General features: G+C 44.2%; 1 protein-coding gene across 26 annotated transcripts in view; it reads right to left on the bottom strand.

Moving 5' to 3' along the window:
- Positions 1–18,738, bottom strand: part of LOC122718364 (MAP7 domain-containing protein 1-like) — a 144,831-nt gene that overhangs the window by 18,574 nt on the left and 107,519 nt on the right. For all 26 annotated transcript variants that reach the window (XM_043943528.1, XM_043943502.1, XM_043943469.1 and 23 more), the window contains one exon: positions 2,665–2,733. In XM_043943528.1, the coding sequence (XP_043799463.1) occupies positions 2,665–2,733 (69 nt within the window). The remainder of the gene's footprint in view (positions 1–2,664; positions 2,734–18,738) is intronic.

Consider the following 18,738-nt stretch of genomic DNA (forward strand, 5'->3'; position numbering starts at 1 on the left):
AACCAAGGGAGAGACACGTGTTCTTTCTCCACGGAAAAGAAACGACAAAGACCGCATTGCCAATTGAACATCCGTATACCGGCCTATTGTTGTTGCCAATAGAAATGCGCCTCGCTACACTACAATGCGACGCAACTTTGCGTGAAACAACGTAGCGGGTATTATCTCGAATCTTCGGAATAATGTATGGACAATAGCCTTTTTTTTCCAGTCTCGCTCCTTCGGTGCCGTACCATTTCGACTGGAATATTTTCAAAATTGCTTCCAATCATCAAATTTTCGCCAACTTTCGATCGAAAATTTGCAAAAGAGAAAATTTTAGCATCTCGCAACTCGAAAGATCGTCGAAAATCCCTTATTTGTTTATTGCCTATATATTCGGGTTAATCGTGAAACTTTCTAGCGAACGTATCTTTGATTATTCGTTACGAAAATACGATAATTCGATCCGCGAAACGTTGGCTCGAAACCGTGGCTCTTTAGGTCAACGCGTTCCTATTTCCGCGCTTGCAAGGTCGCGGAAGAAAGCATCTCGGAAGGTTGTACGTTGGGAAAAATCTGTCACCGGATACAACCAAGGAACTCTGTTAATTTTCCAGCGTTAGGAAGTGGGTCGGGAAACAATAGGAATCTGTTCTGCGCCCGTCCACCTTGGCGCATCGTTCTTTACTATTTTTCTGTCCTCGCGGCACTTCTCGAGTCGATTACCTCTCCACCACTTCAACCACCCTTCTTCTTTTTCTTCTTTTTTCTTCTTTTTCATCCTGTACCTCCTTCAGCTACTTCTTTCTTACGTCTCATCGGTACAACGTTCGCGCTACTTCTCGAATAATGCACAATGGCGAGAAGCCGTCCGCTTTTTCACCGCGTGCCATCGTCACACCGCCAACGATTAAAAATTTATTACCATCCCGCCCGTTCATCGTTATTTATCTTCTTGGATCGTTCGCGCAATCGTTACGTAAAATATTATCGTAAAATAAAAAAAATAAAAAAGATTCTATTTACAAAAACGGGGAGCAATTGGCGAATTCGTCGAATCTGGCCTTTCATCTAGAACGTTGAAACACGCGTGATAGACACGTTTAAACGCAAGCCCGTCGAGTGGCTCGTATTCCATTTTAATGGAGGCACGTCGGGAGTGACGATCGAAATTGTCCTGGTTTTCTCATCCTAGCACCATCGGAGTGTTCTACTAATATTTAACGAGCGAACGAGGCTGCTCGCGCGTGCAAGCGAGCTCCACGCGACTTTGCTTCCGTTCTCTCTGGCCTCTCTGAGCTTCGTTAATAAATTGTCCTCCCGCTTAACCGCGATTCGATATTCCTCTCCCTCTAATTACATTATCAAGAAACGAACCCTCTAATTCCGTCCCCCCCCCTTTAATCTATCTTATTTCGATGGAAATTTTGCGAAGCTTAAATGTAAGTTAAATTTATATTTTTCGCGATAACGTTATGTCAGCCGTGTCGCGTTAATATTTGTTAATGGTATAATAAATTCTTTCGTCGGGCGATAGAATTTAACGCGCAGAGAATCGTCGATGTTCGCATCTTAGAATTGTCGATACAATGCGTGAAGAATTTGTGAAAATTTTTTAGCAAACAATTGGAAAGGATATCGTCTCTCTCTTCTCAAGGTTGCACAATCTATCTAGAGAATTTTTCAGGCCTCACCGATTTTTCGTTATTCTTCCAGACAAATGCCCCCGTTATTATCAATTTCATGGACGTTCCACGCCACAGTTGATTAAATTTCTGGCTTTTCAAGCGCAAACTAGGATTTGCGGTACGGATCAATCGATAGGATTAAAACGTTATTAAATCCATTTGCCCGTTTTGCGCATTGTGCACAGATATTGTTATCTGCCGTGGACCAGTTGCGGATGGATCCATATTCGGGATCGATACACGTCGATTTTTTTTTTTTTTCCCCCCTCTCTTACTCGACTTCACGGTGGTTCGTAACACACCGCTTACGGAATTTTTTCCTTTCTTTTTTTTTTTTTTTTNTTTTTTTTTTTTTTTTTTTTCTATTTCTCTCGAATTCCGTTGGAATTACACGCTTCGATTCGAGTATCTCGTAGATAGCGGAATAACCTTGAAAAAAATGCCACGACTCTTCGATGCCTCGATAATCCAGGAGAGGATAGTTATTGCGTAACGATCGGTGAACCGAATATCTCTATCCGTTGTTTCACTCGTTTTAATACGGAATAACAACGGTAAGCTTTATACCGGTTTCCTTTATATTCGAAAACGAACGGTTCCTTTTGTTCACGAATTTACAGCTACTGATCAACGAGAAAGGATTATTCGTGGCTGTTGTGCGGCGGTAACGTTCACAACGGAAACATTTGCCAAAAGTTTCCGCGACAAAAGGGAAACGAAATGATACTTTCCCGCCGACATGCGATACGAGGGGAACTTTTTTCGCGATTCACACGTGTAAATATATATATATATATATACGTATATATGTATATACGAGCATGCATGAAGTGCGCATAATTGTCGCGATATCCGTGTGACTTGTGGTGCAAACGAGAACGATAAAAAGCGACATAGCATCGGCGGGGATGTGTTCGAAACGATCGACCGAATACGTTTTTGCACGTCGATTCTTTCTCTACGTTGCGTGGTGATCTGTCGCTCGATTGCTTACCCTTCGTGAGAGAGTGGCGATTGTGTGCAGAACTGGACCTTTGGTTAGTTTCCTCAGAAGCGGCTCCAGCTGTAACACAAATATTCCAATATTCATATTCCCTTTAATCTTCAATTTTGCAATACAATAATTTGAATAAATTGGAATCTCTCATATTTATATACATTCATATTCGTATTCGCGGTGATGATGAAAAAAAAAAAAAAATAGAAATAAAATTTATAGATGATAAATATAGAAAAATCAGCCTCTAAAAATATCCGTCGCGAAAAATAAAAAAGTGTCGAGATAAAGAGACAGGGTGTCCCACTTATAACGTGGCCATTCGAAAATGTCCTCAGAGACTGGCCGTTACAACTTCTCCGCTGACATTTGCATTTCCTTTTCATCGCGTTAGGTCGCGTGTCTCTCTAAATATCGCCGGAATGGCGTGCCCGCTTCGGCCACTCGCCGCTAACTATTCATCAAAGTTGCCCACCAAGTAGGGGCAAGGAGGAGAAGGAGGAGAGGGCGCAGAGAATAGGCTCCCCTTTATGCGGACACACATCCATTGACTCTGCATGTAAGGCCAACTATCGCGATACCCGCGTCTTTCGCCCACGTTGCTAACAAGCTTATTAACTCTGTCTTCATTAACCCTCCCCCACCGCCCCCTTTCTCCTCCCTCCCTCCCTCCCGCAATCTCTAATAAACACTTTGAGCGAAGAAATTCAACTTTCCGGCAAACAGACCGGCGAGCTCTCCGTCCCAATTATTTTTCCACCATGTGAAATTAACCGTGTATACGTATATATATTCCAACAAATTTTCACTCCCTACTTTCTCCGCTTCCATTCCACTCCATTTGTCAATTTTGTCGATAATCGTTGAGAATTATTCCTCGAGAATTCGAGCATTCCGCGCTACGTTCCATGAAAGACAGCAGACGCAGCAGTTCTCTCAACACGTTCAAAACAGGTTTATCTGGAAGCACCTGGGGATACCTTTAACCGAAAGGTGGATGGCCGGTTTCACGGCTGGTAGAATATAATAAGGTAATTCGATCAGACGGCTTACACTTCGCGGGTCATTTCGCTCGGCAATCGATTTCGGGTTTCTAACTCGCTCTCGCGTGTATATCACGGGCGGAAATTGGCCGGCGAAGCGTTCGATATTTCGTCTACGGCCTTGTTGTACGTAAACCGGGATCGGGAGCCCGGTCAATTGATCGGGGTACAATGGATACGGGGCACGATTCCATTGATCTCGATTGCTCGTGAAACGATGCCATCGGCGTAGCATGTAATATATACGTATATATATATATATACATATGTATAAGCGTGAAGAATTTCAACGCCAGAAATTAATTATGCGATTTTGCGCTACACTTGCGCGAGTAAATAACCCGCCATGAGATTCAACCTGCTGTATTAAATATTAATTAATTTTCGTTTCGTGTAATATAAATCATAATCGGGAGGACCATTCACTCGACTGCCATTAATTGCGAAAGAAAGTGCGATAATTTGTCCTTCTTTTCTTTTTTCACTGATAGAATTTTTACATCTCGAGTCGATCTTTCGAATCGAATCGCAATTGTTTCGGTTCAGGTGCGCGTGAATTTGATGGAGGAGGGGAAGGCGTTGGCATCGAAGCCCGACATTTCCACCCTTGGCGCATTCTCCTCCGCCATTATCCGGAAGCGTCCGCCAAGTGAATCGCGCACAAGTCGGCTGTGTCGTGAACCGTGAAGAAGATCGATCATTTGGTCGTGGGATAAATCGATCGGCCGGAAATTGGCGATAGAGAGAGAGAGCTTGGAGGAATATTATACAGTCCGCGAGAGATAGTCCGTGAAAAAGAATTTGCAACGGTGGCCGGCCAGCCTTTTCAACGCTGATTAATAATGCAATTCGTCGCGACTGCCATTTCCTGCGTTTCGCGCGACCGGCTGGCGCCTGCGGCAGAGGAGCACACACACGACGCGTGCACAAACGACGCAACGAACCCCTTTGACCAATTTCTTCAATCTCTCTCCTACTCTTCCCCTAAAAGTGATCGCGCCAATTGCTCTTCTTATCGAGTTGAGAATCCGTCAAATCTGGTAAGAGGTTTCCACTCACGCGAGAATTTAGGATTTTAATAAATTATCTATTGCGCGAAGAATCTTGATACATATTCGTTCGATACGCTCAATAACAAATTTAAAAGTTGTCAGAAATTTTTTTTCAATCGTGGACAGATACGTGTTAATATTATTCTGCGTTTAGAGTTTTAGAGAATTGTTCCGTGTCTACAACAAATCTCACGAACATCAATCTCCCAGTCAACTGAACGCAGCATTACAACGATCTTTCGACGTTGCGTACTTCCTCCCCGGCAAATACACAGAGTTCGCTGCAATTTGTTCCAAGTTTGTTCAAGTGTCTATACCGTCGTGCTTCGCGAGTTGTTCGGGGATAATGGCGTGGATGCGGCAAGATTAGGCTAGATTAGGTTAGGTTACCGTTGTAAATTGGATTCCAGCGTAAACCGAGCCGCGACGACTCAATATTCGATAATACGCCGGTTAAATACTACCACCATGAGAAATTTCTCCAGGATACGGCGATAGTTAAAAATTTACACCGGTTCTCTCGGCGTATCGTGAAACCATCAAGTTCGTTTCCTGATTTACGGATCGCGATATCGACAGACGAGAGAGGAAGAGAGAGAGAGAATGGACGTCGAAGGTGGAAACGCAGAGGCTAACATTGGAAGGAAAATCGTTTTATCGAGAGCTCTCTTTCTCCGTACCCTCCTCCTTCTTGAGAAATCGTTCTCCCTCCACAGATACAAGCTATTAAAACGTCACTATCGTGGATCGTCGTGGTACGATAATGAAGACTGAGAGCTCGTAATTCCAATGAAGGCGCGGCAGTAATTTCAATGGATGGGCCGAGGAGAGGTATCGCTCGCCGTTACTCGGCTCGTCGTGGGTGAACTCGCGCCAATGGTCGTCGTCCCTGAAAAGAAGCGGCCAGGCAGAGACGGACAGTGGGAATTATTTCTCTCGAAAGGGGTGGCCGCGCGTTGTCAACGTCGTATCTCAACGAATAAGAGTTGGAAAAAGCGAATCCAGTTCTTCGAGAGTAAAGAATTAACGTCTCTTTGCACGGATAGATTCATCGCAGCGATATGAATGACACGAGAGGGACGGTTAACAACGCCGTATACGAGTCGGCCGTTCCTTTAAATCGTCCAATTCGTGTTTGAACAATTACATTAAGGTTCGAGACCAGGTTTCGACGAGAATGCGACAAATGAAACAAATATCGAACGAACAGCGAAGCGTTTCCATGCGAGAATAACGTGACACGAGCGAAGGGTTTAACAATCCTTGAAAGGAGGAATTTAAAACGTTGTTAATAAGAGAGTCGAATGGCGATAAATCCTCAGAGCCAGAGGACGTTTTCGCGCCTCTTTAAAGAGAGACACGTACCGTCCTCGACGACAACGCGAATCGAATTCGAATCGAACTCACGTGCGGGGGGAGAAAAATCAGTAAAGTCAGTTTCACGCGTGAGCATAAAGATACGTATGAGGGAAGGAAGCCACGCGCCGAAAGGCGCGGATCGGTGCAAAGCACGACGAGAAGAGGAATAAAAAGAAACGGCCAAGGGAATAAACGATGCCACTCGTATAACGAGCACGTTCCGTTTCAACTTCCCGTCACCGCGTGAACACCTTCGCGAAGCACTTTCGAGGCGCTAAATAATCTTCTGATTTACCGCCTCGTGCCATGAATCGCAAATAATAGCGACTCGCCACTTCAACCTTCACTTTTGCCAACGCACGAACGAACCAAGCTTCTCGCGTCCTTCCTTCCGGAATTAATTCCCGCCACGGGAATGTTTAACGACACTGAAATAACTTGCTAGAATTAAAACCGGGACCGGAGAGAGATTTTCCTTTGGACCTTTTCCCTTTCCAATGCGGATTGAATTACGCGTAACTTTACGCGTGAAAACTTACGTGTCAACTTCGTTTTTTAACTTTTTTTTTTTTTTTTTTATTTATTTTCTTTTTATTTCTCGTCCTCGACAACGTCCTTTGCGAAATGGCACGGAGTTGTATGTATGGAATAAATCGCGAATCCAGGACGATTAATCGCGGAATAATACTGCGTAAACAAATAATTTTAATTTCAAGCCCGAGAGAATACACGCTCGAAGGTAATAACAGCGTTGCGGAAGGAGAGGAGGGCGTAAATGTCCGTTAAAGGGGATAGTGGTGATCTGCCGGGCGAGCAGCAAGCTCGTAATTCTCGAACGTACGACAACGGCTCGCGCCCCATAAATCGCTGTCGCGGACAAAAGGATCCCTCTTACGAGGTATCGCTCGAGGCGATTCTCCCGCCTCGTCGAATCCGCACTCGCGCGGCTCGAATTTACAAAGCCACGGCCACGACTATCGAATGTCGCAACGTGTTCCGCAGCGGTGGCCCGCGTTGCATGCAACCTTATCGCGCCTCGCGAGAGAAATTTATTGGGGCCAACGAGTGCAATCGTCGCCCGTCTTCCTCCCTTCCCTGGGAGAGGAGCACGCGTCGAACGCCTCGCGTGCATTCCGCTCTCGATCCCAATTATTTGTCCGTGACGACGCGTGCACTCGACGCGGGGAAAAAGCGTTTGTTCCGCGCACGCTTCGCGCGCCAATTGGAGCGAGTATTAATTCTTCCAAGAATATTTAGAGAAATTCTCAAGAAAATTATTCGAAGTATTAAGATATCCTTTCTTCGAGAAATTCGTTAAATTAAAATTCCTTCGAAACGTAACCTTTTTCTTTTCTCGCGACGAATCAAGCGAAAAGAAAAAAGAGAGGGAAAAAAAATCGAAAGGTCGCGAGCACCACCACTCCAATATTCGTACAGGCGGGCTACAAGGGATGAAGCCAATAAACACGGACTGTGGCACGGATATGAGAGCACGTTGCGCGGCGACTAGTTAATTCTTCGTCGTTTCATTTCCGGATCGAGAAGGGGGACGAGTTCATTTGCGCGTCGTTACGAGAGCCTCGTGATTATCCCGACGCCTCGGTCACGCTCTTCCACGACCCGTACACCTCGAATATGTTTCAGGGACGGATGAGCAAATATCAACCGTTTAATTAGTTGGCAAACACGGGTTAACGCGTTTAGCGGAGCGTTAGTTAAACTTGCGGCCTTCGAGGATCCTCGTCCCGGTTAAGGTACACACTTTTACTGGATGACCCGAAGGGATTCCCGTCCGTGTGATCGATGATCTATTTCGAGACGGAAATCTTCGTTGTCGGAATGTTGTGAAACGAGATTTATATCTCGTCAATGAACATCATCTTGAGACTGAAAAGTTGCTTATTTTTAAAACGGAAATATTTGCGTCGTCACGAACAATGTGTTTTTCAATTGTATATTCAAAGTTCGTAAAATAATTATATATTCTTTGCCAATTAAATCGTCGCTACTATTATTCTCGGTTCAACGTATCAATTACTTAAAACGTATAAATTATATATTTTGCACAATATATGTTACGTTTCAAATTACTTCAGTGAAGCACTCTTGTATTTAATAAGTAATTTTAATCGTAATCCCTATTTGTAAACTGAATAAGTAACACGCGCGCTTCATTATTCCCAACAATTTTCCCCATTTCGGGGTCCAATTAGTTAATTGATCCTCCATCGTATTAGCAACGTAACCCTTACTTCGATCGAGACCAAGAGTATCTCGCACTCAAACCTCTTTACCCCTAAAAAATTAATAACGAAAGCCAACCTTCTTATTCCCAACCATTTACTTAACATTCATGAACATCGTTCGAGGACCCATTACGAAATTCGAGATTTTACAATCGGATAAATTATCTTTAGCGATATCGAGAAAGCTTTTAATCATCAACAAGTGTTCTTAATACGTTTTTCCATCGAATCGATAAACATTTTCACGAAATTATTACGCTCCCGGGGATCGGGGACGATTCGTCGAACAAACTACTCGGAGCAACAATTACAATTCGCCCCCCTCCCCATTCGAGAACGTTCGACTTTATCGCGTTCGACGAGATTGATTTCAATTAAACGCGTGCCCCATATTTTGGAGCACGATAAGTGGCGGGAAACCGGGAGAGACTCCTCTCGAGCCTTTCTGTCGGTCGACAGAAATTAATCGATTCGGCCAAGTTTTTTTCCCCCTTTTTTTTCTCTCTCTCTCTCTCTCCTCGAGCGAAAAATTCTACGTTCCAACGTACAAAGGCGCACGAACGCTGCCTGGCCATTCTTTTTTAACACGCGACTATTTGCAATTCATCGTCGAATTAACGTTATTCCTCGTCATCACCTTTCTTCCTTCAATATCGTAATCACAATAGTGAAAAGTAATTATCAACGAATAACAAGGAAATAATTAAAAACATTCGAATTATCGAATTATATTATTATTAAAAAAATAAGTCGATGAATTTCTTAGGCAAAGTTCGAATTAACTTAAATCGAGGGGAGCATTAGATCGGTTTATCAGAGGGTAGAGGTGTTAATTACTGTTCGAAATCGAGGGAGGATGGGGAAGATGGGAGGGTTTCGCGCCGCGGGCGTCCGATTTAATTATCGAGGGCGACGCGCAGCCTTCGTGGAAATCCGCTTAAGTCGCGACGCGGGAGAAACGCGCGCACGCGAACGTTTTCCAACTCTCAGTCCGCCTCCTCTTCTCCAATTGGATTATTCTCGGCCGAAGAAGATTCTCGAATTTTTCGCGGGAAAAATTCGAAAGATTTACAACGGGCATCGATCATGAGAGATCGATCGCGATCTTTGACTCATCGCGCCTGAACGAGCCTGCAATCGCTAACGTTAACAATGTTCATCCCCAGTGTTCTGAGAGAAATTCTGACCCCGATTTCCGAAAAACCGATCGACTCCTCTCGCCGAACCCAACCCGTCCATCTTCTTCCCGATTCGCGATCTCTCCACCAATCAACGTACATTTCGAGCGACGTCCCGTTTATCGAATACGCGTCAGGACGATGATCAGAGGAGTGTTGCGTCGCAGTTGATCGATGAAGCCGAGTAATTAATCCGAGATTCAATCTGTGCTGCGTTCGTTTCTTCAACCGAATCCTTCCAAGGATCGGAGGGGGGATCGAGTGACCGTCGTTGGAACAAGAGCGAGAGCGTACGACCGCAAAACGAGCTCGGTGACGTAATTATCGCGAGGAAATAAGGACGACACTTACAACAGTGCTTCTGTCGGATCGCATTAATTGAACGGCTCGATGACCACCGAGCGCGAGAAGAGGAGGAGGAGGAGGAAGAAGAAGAAGAGGAAGAAAAAAAGAGTCGGTTATTGGATTTCTTGCGAAGGGATAACGAGAGCAAAGAAAATTGTAATCAACGGGAAGGGAGGGGGAAGAGAAAGATTGCCGGGCGACCGAACATTCGTGCTCGCGTGCATCGGAACGATAGGCTGATTAACCCTTCTTCTCGTTACGCCATTACGTAAACGGGGCGTGATGTGGCGCAAGCCGCCCCAATGCACGGGTTTCAATACCGGTATTTGTTTTAATAACAGAGGGTGAACTACCTGACGTGACCAATTCAATTTATTCTCGTCATTGCTGTCGCAAAAATTTCTCTTTCGGTAGATGCGATACGATCGCGAACGACCTTCAACTTCTTGTATTTACAAGACGTTAACTTTAAAAAAAAAAAAAAAAAAACATGCATAAAGAATTAAATATCACGGTTAAAAATCGTGATTAGGACGATCGAGTGGTGAGAACGAGCATCTTGATCTTTCATCCTTTTCCTTCCGTAACGAGGGTTAAATTAAATTCAATTATGCATTCCTTTCGATTCCCTTAATTACAGTTGCCACTTGGACGGGTCGACGATTTTCGCGTTAGCATCGAGCATCTCGTAACGAGGGGTCTCATCTCACTTGGAGTCGCAGTCCAACTCGTCCTTTCTTTTAATTGCCGCGATGACGCGAGGTTCGAGCGTCTCTCGAAGCGTAGAGGAACCCAAAGAAAGAGAGATAGATGTGGCTGTGTCGCGAGCATTTATCTATGCCGGGAGCATCGAGCGCGTATAGCGTTCTCGATGACAAATGGCCGGCAAGAAATGGCAGAGGCGGTCGGCGGATCTTTCGAGACGTGCAATTTTTTTTTTTTTTCCTTTTTTTAGGCATCGTCTCGCCGCGCTCCACCGGATTGTAATTTCAAATTTCTTCGATGCAACGAACGGGACCGAGCGATTAAACTTTTTTGCGAGTTTCTCGGGGATGAAGGGGAGGAAAAAAAAAAAAAGAATAATTCCCTTCGCTCACGCTATCGTGCTCGCGAAACTTTAACAAGAACAAAGTTGGAACTTTGTTAGTCGTAGTAGTTGTGTGGATGGGAAGTAAAACCATTTGATCTTGATCGTAACGTAATGCCGGTTTAATTCACCGGTTCGAGTAACAGAGCCATATATATGAATAAAACGCGACTCTCTAATCGCGATGAAAGTATTTACCAACGCCGTTTCACGAGCTCTTTTAATGCGCGACGCGCATATTTTCCTAATTAATAAATTTCGCGGAAAAGTAAAAAATGAAACGCGTCGAGGCTCGTAACTTTCACATCCCTTAGAGAGTGAAAGTTACAAGATCCAAATTCGTCGAAATAGGTTAGTTAGTTTTCTTTCTCACGATCCACCCATTCGAGATGAATTTTAATCTTGGACGAGAGGAGAAATCTCACTTACTAATATAAAGACATCGCACAGATATCTGGAGGAACCGAGTTTACCACTCGGAGGACCGCGAAGAGACGGGCGTAAAATCGCGCTCGAAACCCCCTCAAACGGAGAGAAAGAGAGAGAGAGAGAAAGTGAGTAAGTCTGTGAAAGAGATAGCGCGCGTTAAATATTTAATCGAAAAAAAAAAAAAAAATCTTCTCGACGCTTTCTCGGATTTCCACATGGTGAAGGGGAAGAAAGTGCTCGAAACACGGAGGCTCGTCCAGCGTGGAAAAACCGTTCACCAAGTCGTTGCTAATTTGTTTAATTAAAAGGGACGAGGAGCGAGGAGGTGAAATTATTTAGCGAAATGCGTGAACCGTCCATTCCCAGCTCGTGAAACGCGATTACCGGGGATAATTGAATGCACGTCAATTTTGTGCTCTGATTCGGTTCAATCTTCCGGCCGTCTGTGCGTCACGCGGCTAAATGCATTGTCCTTCGAGAAGTGACCGGCTAATTTCATTTTCCAACTATCCTCCTATGCCGACTCGACGCTTCATAGATAATCCTCACTTATTCGCATTGGCCCCTACGACGAGACGACAACGATTCAAACCTTCTCGATCGGCCTCGATCCGCGTGAAGATTTCTCTCAGATGCGGATGCGGTGGTGCAAAATGCGGGAAAATAATCGCGCGCCGGGGAAACAATAAACGGAGAAAAAAGAGAGAGAAAGAGAGAGGAGAGAAAGGGAACAAAGACGGGAGAGAAATGCGAAATTTAATTGCAAGAGACAAAAGTCAAGGCGAATGGATTTTTCGCAACCGATAGGCGATGGAAATTGCGCAGTTTCCATACCATTCGTGAGAAGAGTTATTCGTTATACGAAATGAAACGGTGAACGAAGGAGGGGGTGAAAAGAAAAAAAAAAAAAAAAACGGGCGTGGAAATTGCGCGCGTATCGTTTCATATTTTTGAAACAAAGGATGGCTTATTCCTTGCCAACGAATTCGAATCTCGAAACGTATCAGGCTGGCGGATCCACCTATTTCGCGCGTCATCGCAAACACAAACACCTATTCACTGGGGCCTCGGCTCGTGCATGAAGACGACTGAATATATATATATATATATATTTATATCCGCGTTCCAAATTTCCAGGCGTGAAAAAAAAGAAGGAAAAAAAAAAGAGGGAAGGGAAAAAGAAAGAAAAGTTCTTTTCCATCGTCTCTCTGGCCGCCATGCGCAATATTCACGGATTTATCTTAAACGGGTTGAAAGTTCTCGAGAGGGCGGAAGTAGACAAAGAACGGTAGCTTTGGACGAGGGATAAAAACGGTGATGCGTTTGCCGCCTATGCCTACCTCGCCGGTTTGCTCGAATTCGAAGGGGAAGGGAAGCAAACTGGGGATGGAGAAACGAAGTTGAAAGTTTCGATCGACGCGTGGGAATCGCCGCCACACGGAGTAGATTCCGAAACGAGCAGTGGGTAGATCTCTTCTCACGGCTCGTTCCTTCGATCTTTTCGAGAGATCGATTGGAGTCGCGACGACCATTTATCGACGCCTCGATGAATCGCTCCGCGCTAAAGAGGCTCGTGATCATTGCTTTCGATTTTCATCTCACCGAGAATTCCTTGTTCCCTAGAATTTCAAAGAACCTGGTTCTTCTCGAGGAAAGGAAGGAGGCAGGGAGGAAGAAGTAAGAGAGATGGACGATTCCCGATGAGACCATTACTCGGGACGGCCCTGTTCACAAAGGAGTGACCTGCCACCATCCCTTCCCTCCCCTTTTTCACTTTACCAAGTCTCGTTCTGTCTTCTTTTGTCGTGGATTTCAATTGGCAAGACGCTAGACCATAAGAACCTTCTTTTTTCTTCCTCCTTTCCTCTTCCCATCCGACGCGACGTCGGAGACAAAACGTCGGGGAAGATCGGGGGAATTAGGTCAGTTGATTAAGAACGACCAACGGGGGTGAAAAACGAAAGGTTGGAATAGTTTTATAGCGGTGTAGATCTAACGGAGAGATCGATAACCGAGAAATGGCATCCGAGGCGATATGATGGATTCCTTGTATCGCATAATATTGAAGATGGGACAGGTTAACGTCATACGCGCCTGCGCACGTTCAAAGAAGCGCCTGTCACGACGAGCTGCCGCCCGATCCCTCTAAAATCCATTGTTCCTTCTGTTCTCCTTAGATTATAGCCCTTTGTGTCCCCTAATTGCTCAATTGTTTCTGTCCCGTATAGCCTCGTTCGAGGGCAACCTCACACTCGAGACGTAAATCAAAACTTGATGATTACGCGTACGCGAGTTTGAGTTCGAGACACAAGCACGCGAAATATTTATACTCGATGAACGAAGCGACGCTCAATTTTCAAAATATTCATAGATTTCACTCTCAAAATCTATCTACAAAGATGCAATTTCTCGTCGAGTATATTACCGATAATAAAAGTTTAATCAACGACGATATCTCAAATAAATCTTCTCCTCCTTTCTCAAAAAGAAAAATACTTCAATCTCGAGCGTTCTACAACAACGAGATATAGAAGATATAGAAGGCGCGCGATAATTATTGCGCGATGGAACGGGTATCGTAAAACCGATAAGCTCTCCGTTCACCGATTCCTATAAATTGGTCAATCGTTCTCTCTTCCTCGTTTGAGGAAGAAGCCTCAACGGTGAGAGATCCGGCGCGAAAAATCGAACTGGCGTTGGATTGGTTCCGCGGCGGAAGCTCGAGCCATTGTGACGAAGGCCGATCGTTTATCAAGCGCCACCGAGGGATGAGATCTTCTCGATGATAGGGAACAATCGGAAAATTTGTCGGGTCATTAGCATCGGCGGGGCAACGGCGACGGGCGGTCTGCCGCGCGAGCCCACTTCCATCCGCCATATTCCACCTGCCGTCAGCGTCTCGCTGATTAATGGTTGGGCGAGCAACGATGCAACAACCATGTTTGTTCTCGTTTCGACCCAAAAAAGTGGGAAGAAATTTTCATTCGCAAGGGCGAATGGATCCCTTCGTGGAATTGGAAAAAAATTTTTGCCTGGATCGAAATTAACGTAATCCCCGCCGAAAAGAAATATTTCTCTCTCGTCGATGATTTATTCATGAGAGAGATTTTTCCCCTCTCAATAGCAAAGCGAGAATAATAGATTTTGGGCGAAAAATTCTTCGCCACCGTTTCGAAGTTCGAGGATTAAAGAGACTGGGGCTAAGAACAAAGTTTCCCTTATTTATGACTTGGCGAGAAGAGGAATTGCTCGAGGAAAAGTAGGGAGAAGGGTAGAGGAGCAAAGCGATTTGATTCGAACACACTCTCTTAGATTCCGCGATTACATCGATTGCACAGCTTCGTCATTTCGTTTCCACCGGAATATTGGCAAAGTGAACGCGTGTTTTTCGTGACAAAAAAGCAGGAATTCGGAGGAAGGACAACGCGAGAAGGAGAGTACCCGAGGAAAATTCGTTAAAAGGGGTCGATCTACATATAAATTACGGCCAATCACTGAAAGCGCATCGCTTGCCCCGATAAAAATCCGAGGACGAGAGCGATCAATGGCGCCAATTTTTTTTTTTTTTTTCGAGATCACGGTAGGATCGAATATATCGCTTTGGGCTTTGTCGATACGGAAAAGGGAGGTAAGCCGCGGATACTATTGGAGATGGAAAAGTATCGGTGAAGTATCGCGGCTGATTTTACGTATGATTGGATCGCAATATCTCCCCGGCACAATACCCTTTTTGCACGCTATCGTTCCGTTCCATCAATCGTTTACGAACGGGGGAGAAGTAGTGTCGATACTAATAATCGAGCTCTCGCCGATCGTCGTACAACCACCGATTGCTTCCGTCGGCATGATCGCTGCCACGAACCTATAAAATGTTACGAGAACACGGCCGGATAGGTTTATGATGACGATTCCGTGGAGAGGATCGTGATCGATCGCTCCAACTTTCGGAATACTGTTATATTTTCAAAGCTATCTTACAGAGAAATTCGACAATTTCTTTTTGCTCGAGAACGATTGCGCGGAGCAATTTCTTTCACTTTCCGTTGTGGGAAGTGAGATAAATGATAAATGAAAGAAGATGCGAGACGAGAAGTGAACGGATTAGAAAAAAAGTAACGATGGAAGAGTTAAAAATCGGATACACACGATTCTGCGCACAACAAACGATTCAATGGGAATTAATCGGCACAAGAAATTATAGAAATTGTTAAAATATTTGAGAACGTATCATTTCTTGCTACGATCAAAAAGATTAATGTGAAAATTCGTTTGTTTATACGACGCCATAAAGGTCAATCTCCTTTTGATCCAAGGACGAACAACGCATCGAGTTAAGCCATGTTACCAGGCGACACGCTCGTGTATCTTGTAAACAGGGTGTACACGTGCATGTTGCGTGCACGTGTGTTCACGCATGTTAAGCAGAAAGAGGGAGCAAAGGATACCGAGACTGCGGTCAGAGTTACTACGCAATAGAATTTCATTACAAGTCCCACGTACACCAGGCCAATGTTTTCCTGGTGCAATATGCGAATGCTTCGAACATAGTCCCCCGAGTGTTATTGCCTTCTTCCATTCCCAAAATACCGTAAACGCGTCACCTCGTCGATCGGAACTCGAAGATCACGAACGCTCCAACGTATGGACACGTATGATCCCTCGAAATGAAACCTCGAAGGTGCAAATATCAAAGTTGACGATAATATATCTTGCTTTTATCCTAGATTTATATGGGGAAAGAAAAGAGAGAGAGGTTCTAGAAATAGATTGCAATCTGCAATTAATTAAATTAACTCGCGCGAAAATTCAAATTCGAATATCAAAACGAACAGCATTTTGCAAACTAATGAAGAACGGAGAGCGAAATCGCAAACTCGAGGACTGGAGAATTCTTCGACTCGCTCGTTCCAGGCCACGTCGATTACCTACAATTTTCCCTTTTCCCTTTTTAAAAAATTATTACACGTTGATTATCTTCTTCAAAATTTCGTCAAACCACTTTTCCTCTCGACTTGGAAATTATCCAAATTCAACGAAGCGATCGCGAACATCGGTGTTTCTTTCCAGTAACGGAGAAATCGGTACATTGAAAAATGGTATTGTTTCCGTGGTATTATTTCGAGGACAGGAGGAGATAAAGGCTCGAGGAACGTGTTCTCTATCGCGTCCCGGCCAAGTACATAATTGCAGAGGAGACCGAGGAACGGTTGATAAGACCTCTTCTTTCTTTCTTTCTTTCTTTCTTTTTTTCTCAACGTGGTATATCTTTTTTTTGCGGGAGGAGGTTGGCTCGCGAACTTTTCTTGATAAAAATAATGCCGAGTCTGGGGAAGAAATTAAGCGGAGTCTGTTTCTGTCCTGTTCATCCGGGGATACGGTCGTATCTCATCGTCGACGATGACGACGATTCCTGGCCACGAGATCAAAGTCTCCAAGAAATTTTCGTCCGTGAAGCGACTTCGACGAAAGAATCGAAGAGACACACAAGCATACGGTTTCCAAGTAGACGTGGACCTCGCGCATTCTTCGATGGCAATGAAAAATGTGAAAGATGAATTTATTTATTATTATTACTATTATTATTATTATTATTATTATTGAATGATTTCGAGCGTTAATAAAAGAGTTATGCATCAACTGCTCGGCGTCTATATTCTTCTCATACAGCTAATACACGCATGCCCGTCCCGTTTACCGCATCTGTTGTATTACGTAAATGATTGATAACCCTGGAGAGGAAAAAAAAGATGATGGTAATTATTATGCGAAACACATTTATGCTTCTCTGAGTGAGCCATCTTCTCCTCTCGGCGGTTCTCGAGAATTTACCACGGCGTATTATCCATTCGCGTTAATTCCTCGTTACGATTATTTCGTTATCCCTGTGGAGAAGCTCTCTCTCTCTCTCTCTCTGCAAAAATTTACGATCTCGTTTACGCGATTCGCCATAAACAGCGAGCGAACCGTTGTCCAATCGTCAAGCTCAAATCCCCTCCCCACCCCATTGAAAATGAACATTAATCGCCGTGCAGGCCTCTCTTCCCGGGCGCATGTTATGCATTCCATAATGGCGTGTCGTTGGAAATTTATTAGCAGTCCCTCTCACGCGACCGAGCGTTCACCTGTCAGTCCAACGATACGAATAAAACGCTGTGACAGTTTACAACTAATTTTGCGGAAGGGACGAAGTCGTAAGTCACTTGGAAACAGCGTTGCCGTTAAGGCCGGTGATTATAATAAAACTACAAACCTGTGTGCACTTCTATTCGAGGAAGAGCGTGGAAACGAAAACAGGAAATAACTCGATAAAGAATTTTCTCGGAATTTGGAACAAGTTCTTCTTAAGAAAATTAAACAGTCGGATCGAAACTTGTCCGCGATCTTTGATGTCGAACGGAGCTTCACACCTTCTTTTTTTTTTTTTTTTTTTTTTTTTGGAGACGATGCTCTCGGGACAAGATTCCAAATATTTCCCCCATTCGCCTTTTCGCCAGACCGCATTCTTCGTCACGCAAACCATTCGCCTCGCTCAATTTAGACCCTCTTCTTGCGCAGTCTGTCGGTCAACAACTCGCGTGGTGTATGGTATATCTTTGATGTCTGGCTTCCTTCGTTTTCGAGCGTTTTCAGCCGGGCCAAGGACCACTCTCGTCAGGACTTGCAACGGGGGACGACGAGAGGTTTCGCGAGCAACGTGGTTTGGCCACGTGTTAAGAAACACGCATCTTCGTGTATCTCGAGAGAGAATTTAATTAAAACATCACGCCTGTGATGAAATCTCGAGCGATGGATTCTCTTTTACTGGAAATAACGAGCGAATAGAGCGAAGGATTTGGAAGAATAGAGATGATCGAAAAATTGTGAAATATTTAACGTAGAGATCCATGTCGTTATTTTCTATGGGGTCAAATCCAATGGAAATAATAACTGAAGAGTGACGATATTTGCATTCCTTTAAAAATTGGGGAGTTTAACGAAATAAATAGAAAATAAAAAGAAAAGGATAGACTATTTGATAAAGGGAAAACAATGGGGTTTTTCCAAGTTTCTACAGAGGGGCTATTGTTGATAAATTCGCTGAAACAAGTTGTTCCACAATTAAGTCGAGAGACGTGTCCACCTCCCGTGAAGAATATTGGAACAATGAAACGTATGACGAGGAAAATGATAAAGAATGAGAGGATAGGAGATATCTCGACGAAAAGATGAACCTTGCTCGATAATCGTTTTCACAAGCAGGTGAAACGTGTACGAAAAAGGGGGAAAAGAGGAGAAAGGAAGAAAAGCGATCGATAGTAGGACGAGAAGTAGGAAAGATAGGCTCGAAAAGAA

Source organism: Apis laboriosa, unplaced genomic scaffold, assembly GCF_014066325.1.
Source record: "Apis laboriosa isolate Shangri-la unplaced genomic scaffold, ASM1406632v1 scaffold11_cov152, whole genome shotgun sequence".
Taxonomy (NCBI): domain Eukaryota; kingdom Metazoa; phylum Arthropoda; class Insecta; order Hymenoptera; family Apidae; genus Apis; species Apis laboriosa.